Source organism: Diceros bicornis, chromosome 26 (assembly GCF_020826845.1).
Source record: "Diceros bicornis minor isolate mBicDic1 chromosome 26, mDicBic1.mat.cur, whole genome shotgun sequence".
Classification (NCBI taxonomy): domain Eukaryota; kingdom Metazoa; phylum Chordata; class Mammalia; order Perissodactyla; family Rhinocerotidae; genus Diceros; species Diceros bicornis.
The window spans coordinates 35,523,580-35,536,106 of NC_080765.1; the positions used below are offsets into that span (position 1 = coordinate 35,523,580).

A 12,527-nucleotide genomic window follows, 5' to 3' on the forward strand; every position below is an offset into this window, starting at 1 on the left:
TCCTCTCTGGTTCCTGATTTTTGTTACTTGATTTTCTTTCTTTCAGAGGTTTCCTTTATGTCTTTAAGTATTATACCTAATACTCTGTCTCTTGATTTAGCCTTTTTTGAGAGTATCTACTTACTCCCTGGAATGAAGTTGAGGACATTAGCGATGCCACTTATATTCCTATTCACTTCACCTCTTCTCTCCCACTTTTTGGTAATTTATTATTTTTACATTGCCGTGGTGAATAATACATCTTACATATGTGTCACTCGGTTGATTCTAAAAGTTAAGGACTATAAAACAGCTATGGTTATATAAATGCTATTGGTTATGTAAATATTACTCAGGACACAACAAAAATCACGTGAATGGACCCAAAGGGAAAAGTAACCGTAAACTTCCTTTACTTGGTTTGCTTTTTGCCTATTAATCAAGAAAGGTCTGTATCAGCACATATAAGCCAAACGTCAGCCGAGATTAAACTTCTCCACAATGAGTGGTTTCATGCTCTGGCTTCCTACAATACTTTTCTCATATCTCTATACTAGCCCATAGAATGCTGCGTTGTAATTTATCAGTTTACATATCTGGCCATCTGCAAGCCAAACGGTTTTAACTTTTTTTTTTTTACTGTGGTTGTGTGTGTCACAGACTTGAGTATAAAATGAAAGTTATGGATGTTTTCCCCAGAAAAATGCACTCACACACGAAATTTGGGGTATAGTTTCAGAAGTTTCATAGACCTTCCCTGGGTCCACCCACAAGTAGAACCCTCTGCCCTAAACAATGTTTCCTTAAGGGCTGGGATCTTGTCTTTATTTTTTGTACGTATTTCTAGCACCTATCTGTCCAAGTCAGCAGTTAGTAAATATCTGGGTAAATATGAAACGAACCAATTATTCTCACTTTTTCTTGTTGGGTTTTAAAGTCTCCTTTTAAAATAGAAAAGGTTAGTTTCACCTCTCTAGTATTTGTTTTGTAGAATCTACTTCGTAATGTAATCTACAGATACTTGGAGGTAGCTTTAAAAATTACTAGTTTTTAATGATACCCACGCTGAGCTGTTCAGGAATGAAATGTATTGATGTCTGCAACTTTGAAATGTATCAAAACATAAGATGTATGGATGGAGAGACAAACTGATACTTACTGTAATGAAGCACATATGGGGAAATGTTCATTGTAGAATCCAGACAGTGGGCACATGGGTCTTCACTGTACAATTCTTTCAACTTTTCTAAATATTTGAAAATTTCATGATAACATGTTGGAAAAAGTGACTTGTTTTGCTCAACCAGAGCTACATTCAATTTTTAGATCTTGGAGGACATAAATCTATCATTTTTTCTGTTTGCAGAGCTCTTTGGACAATCTGAGTAATTCCCAGGGTACACTCTAAACCAGCACAGAAGGCTTCTTTTGTTAGAAAATCATTTTATTAACATAACTGGGCAATTTACCAAACACAAGTTAGATAGCTCAAAATACGTATCACCACACTGAAAATGTCACCCAGTCATTTACAGATTTCAGAAGAGATGCGCACAAAACAAGAGAGAAAAAGAATGGTTTTGTGGTTGGAACGTCATCGGTCTTCTAGCGGTGACTTGTTTTACTGACTGCAACCGTAGTAGACTAGTCTATTTCAGTTTCCCTCATTTAGAGGAATATAGTGGCATATTTATGCCCTCTCCCATTCCTTAGAAACCTATTATGATTATACAGCAGGGGTGGAAGCGGCTATGTGGCAGTATGTTTAGTGTACAGGAGCCGCAGCCAGGGTGCTTGGGTCTGGAGCTTACCTAGATTGGCACTGTGAAATGGAGATAATGATCTCTACATCATAGGGCTGTTGTACTACAAAACATTATTATTATTATTACTATTATTATCACCTGACAAGCCATAACTGTGGCTTGACACGAAGAAGGAGGCTGGGCCAGTTGACTCAAAGTCTTTTCCGTCTAGAATTCTGAAGTAAGGTCTGAGACAAATACCTTAGCTCTGCTCAGCGTCTTTTCAGAGCACCGTCACTGGGGAGACCAACACCTGAAACCGGCAAACCCTCGAGCACCTAGGGAACTATCGATCCTGCGCATGCGCAGGGGCGCTCGCTCGCCCCGCCCCTCGTGGTGAATGGACTGTTCCATTCCTGAGGGATGTTGATAGTGGGGGGAACTTAGAAGCTTAGGCCTGGAAATGCAGGCGCGTTACTAGTATTTCCAGCCTTTCATTGCATGAGTGCTAAGTTGTTATTATTATATTTCTACCCTGATGCCTGCGACCGGCTTCTGAAAAGAATGTGGAAAAGCTCCACTGTCTATCCCCCCTCTCACCTGGGACCATTAGGACTGGCCGGCGTCACGGCCAGGTACGGAAGCCTGGAGGCCCCGCCCGCTCCGAGGGCCCCGCCCCGCCTCCCGGAGACCCGCAGATTGCCCACCCCGCGGCAGCGCCGGGCAGCTCCTCCTCGTCTCCGCCCCGCGGTCCGCGGGCGCGGGGCACGTCAGCGCTGCCAGCGTGGAAATCGCGGCGGGGCGCGGGAGGCGGAAGTAGCGCCCGGGGCCGCCGGACCTCCGTCGGGCTCCGCCGGCCGCCTCAGCCATGGACGCGTCCCTGGAGAAGGTCCGTACTGGGGTGGGGGACGGCGCCGCCGCCTCCGGGGCGACTGTTTCCCGGTCGCGAGCTGCCATTGTGACCGGGGAGAGGGCCGGGCGCTAACGGGCCCTGCCTGAGGAGGCCTGGCCGCGAGGGCGTCCGGCCCGGCGCTCCGCGGCGGGGCCTGGTCAGGTCGCGGGGCCGGGAGCCTCGGGTCCCCGTGGGCCGGGAGAGGCTGGGCCGGGTTCTGCCCGGGGCCCACCTCGGGTCGTGCCTGAGCTCGGCTCGCCCTTTCGGATGACTGAGCTAACAACCTGCGGCCCCAGAAGCGCCTGGAGAGGAGCCCCAGTTGTTTCGGAGCCAAGTGCAAACCTGTAGGTTTTCCGTGGTCTGCGAGTGAGGAAGAGCAATGTTAAAGCAGTGGTTTTCCAACTTCGGCGTGCCTAGGGATCATGGGGCCGTGGGTAAAAATCCAGATTTTCAGCCCTTGGGTCCGAACCCCTGGGGGCGGGACCGGGATCTGCGCGTTTAACCAGTTCCGCACGTTGACTCTGATGCTGTAGTTTGTGATCCCAGGTTAAGACCCCTGAGGTCCAGAAGGGGGCGGGTCTTCTGTGGACTGTGAATTTCGTTGTGGGGGTTGCTGCTGCTCCACAACTTCCTGGCTCCCCCTTTGCGGTTGCGAGGGGAGACCCTCGTGTCGTTCCGAAATCCACCAGGAGCAGCGCTTTCCTCTGGTTACCCCCTGGGGGAACAGCAGCCTGATGTGCCTGGCAGGCTGCTCTGGCGTGTGAAATGGATTCTGATTGTCCCGGATTTGGGGCTTGTGAATGAGAACCAGTGCTTGGATTTCTTCCTGGATGCCTCCCTTGGGAACCTGACATTCTGCCCTGCCTCAAAGTCCTTGTCCCTGTTCAAGCTGGGAGTTTGCTGGTCTAGACCCGGTTGTTCATACGTGTAGAATTCAGGAGCAATGCTAGTGTTTTAAGACTGCTTTATTTGCATTTTGAACTGGCAGAAATAACCTATTTGTTGTTTTTCAATGCTGCAGCTTTTGTGGATTTGTCCGCTTGTCGCTAGAGAGTTGAAGGGAGTTATTGTACAAGTTCAGCCAGATGTCTTCGTGTGCACACAGTGGTATAGCCCACCCATTGGCTGTGTCTCATACATGGGTGGAAAGCAGTCAAGAAAAGACAATAATCTGTTTTTTTTCCACTGCTGCTGTGGTGAATGTTGCGTGTTTTTCTGGCTAGGAATAAAGTCTTTCCAGGCCTTTGATTAGCACAATGTCTACTTTTTTGGTACTTTGAGTTTCAATCTAGATCAGTGTTTCTCAACCATGGGGCAGTTTTGTTCCCCAGGGGACATTTGGCGACATCTGGAGACATTTTTGATTGTCACAATTACTACCCACTCTACCTAGTGGGTAGAGGCCAGGGATGCTGCTAAGCATCCTACAGTGCACAGGACAGCCCCCATGCCAGAGATTTATCTGCCCCAAATGTCAGTAGTGCTGAGGTCTAGAGCATATGTGTAACGCCGGTAGTTGAATACAAAGTGATGCTAAAAATGTCCCTTCAAGTGTTGTTTCCTTTCCAGTTTCGTAAGAAGATGGGATGGGTTTTGTGTCATTTCAGTTAGAAACCTAAAGAACTGGGGTGTTTTTTCCTCCAAGAATAGTCCTTTCTAGGCAAATCTGTAAAACAGAGTGGGTTGGAATCCTTCTTTAAATATTACTTTTCTGACATTTGATTAATAGATTACAGTGGTTGCTCCCTAAATGTTAATTGATGATGAAAGATCTTAAACGTTCCAAATGAAGAGCTGAAGAGGTCCTGGAACTTCAGAGTGCCTTAGGCTGGAGCATTCACAAAAAATTACCGTGATCTTTTAGGAATTCAGAACATGTGGGCTGGAAATTTCTGCCTTAGGCCAGTGTGAAAATTCTGAATGTAAGTTTTTCAGAACTGAGATTGTGTCTTATTTTTATATTCCCTGAAGGAATAGAGGGCCTTACATGTCATAATGAACAGTTTCTCTTGGTACTAAGTGGGCAGAAAAGAAAAAGCATTACTATCATATGAATGTTGAGGATTTTGTGTTCTGAAAAATAGTTTGAATCAAAGTAAAACATTGAATTGCATCCATTATTCCTGTTTCTTTGAAGAATAGACTATTCTGGGCTAAGTTCTACATTGCTAATATAAATTTGAGAACTATTTGAGCAGTTCTGAATGATCCCATTTAAACTGATCCTTGCATAATTTATACTGGCTACAGAAACCACAATGTTATATGATACCCAGCCTCTTAAATGTCAAGTAATGGTCTCTCACTCTAAAATGCCGTTGGCTGTCATCATTTAGTAGAATCACTCGGTACATTTCCTTTGGTCCAAATATAATTCTGTACCCTTGCTTTTTCTTTAGGTGAGACGTAGACGTGCAGACCTGCAATGACAGAGCCATTTTCTTGTTTTGATTTGCTTTTCTTTCACAGTAGTATCTGTTTTCTTGAATTTGAAATTAATGATGTCTCAGGAAATCAGACATCAGACAGGTCAATTGAAGGGGCAAGGAATTCAAACTAGAAGAGTGGGAGTAGGAGCCTCAGCCCCCAGTACTGCATGTCCAGCTCAGTAGGAACAAGCCCTGTAGCATCATCTCACAGTGTTTACTTATGTTAATATTCAAAGTAAAAAATGCCACAGGAAATAATTACTCTGATGCTGAAGATCTTGATAAGTTATTCAACACATCTCCATACACTTTTTAGTAAAAACCTGCTACTTCAGGGGGCCGGCCTGGTGGCGCAGGGGTTAAGTTCATGAGCTCTGCTTTGGTGGCCCAGGGTTTACGGGTTCAGATTCTGGGCGCGGACCTACACACTGCTTATCAAGCCTTGCTAAGGTGGTGTCCCACGTGGAGCAACTAGAAGGATGTACAGCTATGACATACAACTGTCTACTGGGGCTTTGGGGAGAAAAAAGGATAAAAGGAGGAAGATTGGCAAGAGATGTTAGCTCAGCACCAATCTTCCTCCAAAAAGAAAAACGAACAAAAAACCTGCTACTTTATACTTGTAGACCAGCCCAGATGTTTTCCTGTTGCTTGGAAAACCTCATTCTTCCTGGGTGTTAAGTTTAAACAAGGTGTATTGCAGTTTGTTTTATATCTGCTTTAATTCCAACCTTGGGTAAACTTAGAGCAGGGTGTCTCAAGCTCAGCACTACTGACATGTGGGGCTGGATCATTCTCTGTCGCAGGGCTGTCCTGTGCATGGCAGGATGTTTAGCAGCATCCCTGGCCTCTACCCACTAGATGCCAGTAGCACTCCTTCCCCGGTGTGACAACCAGAAATGTCTCCAGGTGAAGCAGCTGTTCCCTGGAGTCAGGGGGGATCGTCTCTGGTTGAGAACCACGGATAGAGAATCTAGAGCTGCACTGTCCAATATGGTAGCCACTAGCCACATTTGGCCATTGAAATTTAGATTAATTAAAATTAAATAAAATTTAAAATTCAGTTCCTCAGTCACACTAGCCACATTGCAAGTGCTCAATAGTCACAATGTGCCTTGTGCCTACAGTACTGCACAGTGCAGATATAGAACATTTCCATCACCACAGAAAGTTTTACTGGACAGCACTATAGAGTGGAGCCAATCTATTTGTTGTATATCTAATTCTTGTTTCTAAAAGAGGCAACTTTCACCTGGTTTCTGACCTAAATAATATAACCCAGCCTATTTTTGTTTCTTGTACTCATCCTGAGCTAAGTTCCCCCCCACCCTTTGGACCTGATTTTGGAAAATTCTTTATCGCTTTACTGTTTGTAAGTTTATGAGGAGCAGTAGGAGCATGTATGGAACAGTCCTGATCATTACTGATAAGGACACCAGAATTTCTGTTGCTGCTTTTTACTTTAAAAGCTCACAAACAGAACCCCTATTAGCCAAGCTGGAAATGACCAGTTTTTGTGGTATGCCTTTGTAGATCCCACTCTCACATAGATTATGGGGACTCCTGTGCGGAAATGATAGCCTGTAATTTTAGCGTTCATTTAAAGCCGATCCCTATATCATCATAATGGGAGGGTTTTGCATACAGGTGCATGGTGGCTAAGGTGGTAAATGATTATATCAAATGCTGGGTGTCAGGGAAAACATGGTACAAAGTTCCTGATCCTAAAAATTTATGGCCTCAGTGATTCTTGATTTATTCGACATTACAGAGCTGGTCAGTAGCAGAGCTATTGATGGTCCCCAGGACCATGTGTGTTCCACTATATCTAGGATTATGAGTTATAGTCATAGACAAGAGTTGCTTGAGCTTAATGTCATCTGTTTTCACTTAAAGCAGAAACGTGGTTTCATTTATAATTTTTATTGAAGGCCAGCTATGGTCAAAGCCGAGTGCTGTGTGCTGAGAGAGACGCAGGGAATCAGACGTGATCCCTGCAGGAGGGTACGGTCTGGTAAGCAGCATACATGTTCAGACAAATCCTTTCATGGCAAGGAGGGGGAAACAGGATTACAGGAACTAAGAAACAGGCGGGAAGTGCATGGAGTGAGTGACCAGGAAAGATTTTGAGGAAGAGATTCTTTAGGTAGAATATTGTTCAGAATCGTGGCTTTTCTAGAGTTTTTTAGAATGTGAATATAATGTAGATTTTTACTTTATGATATGATTGTGCCTTATATTGTTGCTGGTAGAACATAAGGGAAAGGAAAGCCATTTCATCTTTTGAAGTTAAATCAGATATAAAAAAGACACCTCCAGTCACTTTGAAAATGTCCAACAATTCCTTTCAGAAATTTAATTTATCTAGCTTAAATTAAATCCATTCTTTCCAAGCAGTATTCAAGGGCCATAAAATTATTTCCAATTCAATTTTTTTGTTTATTTAGTTTCTGTTATTATTGCAATCATTTTTTGCTTTGTGGCAAATGCTAAGTATTTAGCTCCCTTAAGGTTAGATAGTCCTTGAGGTCTAGCCTGGGGCCCTATCCACATTTTATTTCTGTGGAAAATGCTTTCTGAGTTTCTGATGACTGAGAGGGGAGTAAACTTTGCTAATGTAACCTTTTTTCTGTATGCAGAAAAGCAAAATAAAGCCTTTGCTTTGAAAGTGTGACTCAGTGACATTGAACATTTAGCTCCAGTAAGCTTTTGAGGATCCTAGTGAGACTGAATTACTTATTAGACTGGACATTGTATTAGGTGCAGTCATATGAAATTGCTGTTTTTGTGCATTAAAAACAGTTGAACATTGGCTGTTTCACACAGTTCAACCTTAAAGGTCTGAAGATACATAAATACACAGAGGCTTCAGAAATTGATGGGTTCCTTTCCTCAGAATTCTTCTTAACCGTTTTAAAAATAAGGCTGGTGGGGCCAGCCCTGTGCTGTGGTGGTTAAGTTTGGCACGCTCTGCTTTGGCAGCCTGGGTTTGTGGGTTTGGATCCCAGGTGCGGACCTACACCACTCACCAGCCATGCTGTGGCGGTGACCCACATACAAAATAGAGGAAGACTGGCACAGATGTTAGCTCAGGGCGAATCTTCCTCAGCAAAAAAAATAAGGCTGGCAACGTTAATCCTACATAATTCCAGTTCAATTTTGGAAATAATGATATTGATAAGGATAATGGGTATCTTTATTTTTCTGATTCGATCTGTCAACGAGTCCTAGGAAACACTCCCTATAAAAAGCATTTCTCAGTGAAAAACTTACTTTTTCCAGTGACTATAGCATGCTTCTCTTTAAGCAATGTTCTTTTTGTTCCAGAATAAGTGTGTGATTCCAGATAAACCAGTAAACTTTTTAGGACTAGAGCTTTCCTGATGTGTAGTATTTTTCCCTCTGTGTAGTTATTGGGAAGCATTGACTCGTGATATGGTGTCTAAGTGAATGATTCTCCAGAAGTAGTGGTCTCTAGGAATACATTTTTTGAAACGTAGACTTGGGTCCCTGGCCTTCCCAGCACGTATCTTAGGGCGAGCTATTTGAGTGCCCTTTTCCCCTCCACATACCTCCATCTGTGACAGATTGGACCTAATGTTACTAACTTTGCTGCCTTCTGATCTCTACCAGATTTTTACCTCTCTGCTGTGTATTTTGAGGAAGATTAGCCCTGGGCTAACATCCCTTGCCCATCTTCCTCTACTTTATATGGGACGCCGCCACAGCATGGCTCGATAAGCGCTGCGTAGGTCTCTGCTCGGGATCCAAACCTGCGAACCCCAGGCCATGGAAGTGGAGCGTGCAAACTTAACTGCTATGCCACTCGGCTGGCCCCTCTGCTGTGTATTTTTGCCCCTTCTTTTTCCCGTATGTTCTTTCTGCCTCTCTTCTTAAGGAATTTGTAAGGTTAAATACTGACACCTTATGCAATATTTGCACATCCCTTTTCAACTAGGAAGATTAGGATGTTTAATGAGCCAATAATTACAGTATGTCTTCATGTTCTCACAGACACACTCAAGCGTAGAGTCCATGATAGTTAAAAGTAAGATTTTTCCAAGAGTATCCAATTCTTAGAAGACAGAGACAAAATGCCCAGTTCTTAATTAAATACTTTTCTGTTGAAATCAGGCAAAAATATTTACAGATGTAGAAATTGAGACTCCATTAAGGTAAGCCAGGCTTGCAAGGCACTGTATCAACTTTCCAGAGAATCCCTGTTGTTTTCTCTCATCACTGAGTTCCTGGAGCCACTGCTGCTGTGTTCTTGTTGCTTCTGAGAGCTGTGTGATATTTGGGTACTTACTTAATGCTAGATAGTGGGCACTGTTTATGTTTTCACCTGGCAGGAAGATATATGATTTTTGGAGAATTGATAGTTGCATGATTATCACTATCCCAGATTAACCTCGTTTAGAAAGCTGTGGAAGACAAGTGTCATTGGTCTGTTAGCAACACAGCAATTTGGAGCTTTATGTGATCACTTTGATCAGTTGAAGAAAGGTAGTGATTTCTTTATACGTCTGATGCATATGTTGTAAACTAGCTTTGATAACAAGGTCTTCCATCTGATACCAGCAGCTGATTCTCACGTGCTTCAGTTTTTCTTCTGTCAGTAGTCCTAGAACCTCCCAATTATGAACATTGCTCCCCTGAGAAAACAGTTCATAGCAACTACAGTGTTATACACTTCTGTTATTGATGAATGATGTGATTGATATATTTTAAAATTACATTTTAGACTTCCTTTTTTCCTCTTTTCTGGAAGCTGCTTCTCTTTAAAGGTTTAAGTCTAAATTTCCCAAATAGCAGTTATTCAGATACCATCTTTGTGAATTTTGTCACATCACTGTACCACTTGTACTATTATTTGCTTAATATTTCTTTTAAATTGACTTTAAATCAATTCACCTTCCTTTTTTTAAGTTGAGGGACAATTTACATAGAAATGTAAATGCCCACTTTAATTATCCAGTTTGAGTTGGGGCAGTTGTATACAGTCATATAGGCACCACTGGGATCAAGATGGAGAACCTTTCCAGCCCCCTAAAAAGCCCCCTTGTGCCCCTTTGCAGTAGATCCCAGATCTGCTTTCTGTCGCTAATCTAGCTGCCCTCTCCTCCCCTCACCTTTTTTTTTGTTAACTTGGATTTTGGTAAACAGTGATGTCTATGAATTCTGAGTTTGAGGTGTTATTTTTGTGCCTAATTCATGTGAAAGTAAATAAACAATTTTTTTTTTTTTTTTTTTGGTGAGGAAGATCAGCCCTGAGCTAACATCCGATGCCAATTCTCCTCTTTTTGCTGAGGAAGATTGGCCCTGGGCTAACATCTGTGCCCATCTTCCTCTACTTTATATGGGACGCCGCCACAGCATGGCTTGACAATCGGTGCGTCAGTGCCCGCCCAGGATCCGAAGTGGCGAACCCCAGGCCTCCGAAGCAGAGTGCACGCGCTTAACCACTGCGCCTCCAGGCCGGCCCCATAAATAAACAATTTTTGTTGTCACACTCTGGTAAACTGGTTTAACTGAAGAAAATGTATACAAGAGCTTGAGTAAGCATGCTTAAAAGCTGAGAAAATTTTAAAAATGACTGTAGAGCAGTAGCTCCCAAATCTTATGCCCTAAGATTATTATTTTTCTAGTGCAGTTTCCATTTTTGAAAGGTTATTATAAACAACTTCTTAGTTAATAAACTTTATTGACAAATGATTGTTTATCCCATTATTAATAACTGCCAGCATCCATTACATTGGTGTTTTATTCCAAACTGCAGGTTATATCCTATATGTGGGATGTCAAATCAATGTATCAGGTCATGACCACAGTTTTTAAAAAATGAAAGAGAAAGTAATAAATAGAATGTATTCCAAATAATAAGAGTAGGAATAGTACCAGTGTTACCCCATACTGAGTTGATATGATTATAGCCAAAAGCAAAAATAAGTGATTTTTTCATTAATCCATGCAGCCTTATTCCAGATAAATTTATACTTTCCTACTAGCTTTTTTGAAAAATTGAGACTTGCTCCCTGACCTCCTTTACTGTTTACCTTGCATTTGACTCTTGACTTTTTTTCCTCCAATATTTAAATTGTGAGAACTTCAATTAATGATATTTTAACATTACATGTGTAATATTTCAATATTTCTTCTTCGGATAGTGGCAGGATATTTTAATATTCCACAGTGACTGAAAGTGGTGAAAATCAACTAGTATAAAAATGATTCTTGGGGCCGGCCCAGGGGCACAAGCGGTTAAGTGCTCGTGCTCCGCTGCAGCAGCCCGGGGTTCGCCGGTTCAGATCCCAGACGCCCACTGACGCACCACTTGTTAAGCCATGCTGTGGCGGCATCCCATATAAAGTAAAGGAAGATGGGCACAGATGTTAGCCCAGGGCCAGTCTTCCTCAGCAATAAAAAAAAAAAAAGAAGAGGATTGGCATCGGATGTTAGCTCAGGGCTGGTCTTCCTCACAAAAAAAAAAAAGATTCTCTAAAAAAATACTCATAAAATGATGAACGGTGGGGCTTGTTTTACAAAATGAGCTGTTCTAGTTCTGTGACAATTAACGTACAATTGAATATTCTTTTTAGGAGCCTTGAAATTATACCACACATCTATGTTAGATGTAATTGAAGCAAAAATACTGAATACTGAATCCACTTCATTACACAGCAGAATCAACCATCGCTGAAATATAACTTATAAATGTACAGTCTAATGACTAACCATGTAATAACTTTCTGAATTCTCAGTAATGAGCATATAGCAATTTCATAATTAGAAAGTGTGTGTCTGTGTATACACACTCTGTAAATGCTTTGTTGCACTTTTTTGGTCTGTTTTTTAACAGTATAATTGCTACAAGCCTCTTTGAGGCTTAGGGACCCAGAGTGAGAGATGAGGCCCTAGGAGTCCAATTCAGAAGTCTGAGCTGACTGCAGTTCCCTTTCCTAGAAGAGCATCTTAAAGGACCACATTCACATGTAGTACAACCTGGGCTGGCTTGCTTAAGGGCGGTCGGAAAGATAATGGAAGGGAAACAGACTGAATACCAACTGGCCTCAAAAGGGAGAGTGGGACTCTGTTGACCTTTTTGGTTAACAAAGGGACCTTTTTTCAGAAATTGTTTCTAGTAGGCCCCAGATTTTTAGCCAGGTCACTTTACTCACGATTTAAATGAGGGAAAGTGTATTCAGATGTGTTTATAAGTAGGAACCGAAGTCTGTGCTAGCAATACTGTCTGATCCTTAGTATCGAGACTGATGCCATAGGCAGTACATGCACTGCGGGTGCACTGCTTTCAAACTATATGTCGTCTTTCATTTTACCTATAACTCATAAAAAGTCGTCACCACAAACATTTGCAGGGCTTCGCGAGGTGGAATGATGGTTTAAGATCTGAAGTAAACTTTTTAGTGAAGACTAGGGAAGCTATACATCCTGGTTTGTCCGGGACTGTCCTTACCTATGTCC

General features: G+C 42.5%; 1 protein-coding gene across 3 annotated transcripts in view; it reads left to right on the forward strand.

Moving 5' to 3' along the window:
* Positions 1–2,463: 2,463 nt before the first annotated feature.
* PDXDC1 (pyridoxal dependent decarboxylase domain containing 1) overlaps positions 2,464–12,527 on the forward strand; it is a 53,304-nt gene continuing 43,240 nt past the window's right edge. For 2 of the 3 annotated variants that reach the window (XM_058569999.1, XM_058570001.1), the window contains exon 1: positions 2,464–2,613. In XM_058569999.1, the coding sequence (XP_058425982.1) occupies positions 2,593–2,613 (21 nt within the window). In that variant the 5' untranslated portion in view covers positions 2,464–2,592. The remainder of the gene's footprint in view (positions 2,614–12,527) is intronic. The other variant, XM_058570000.1, reaches the window with a different exon arrangement.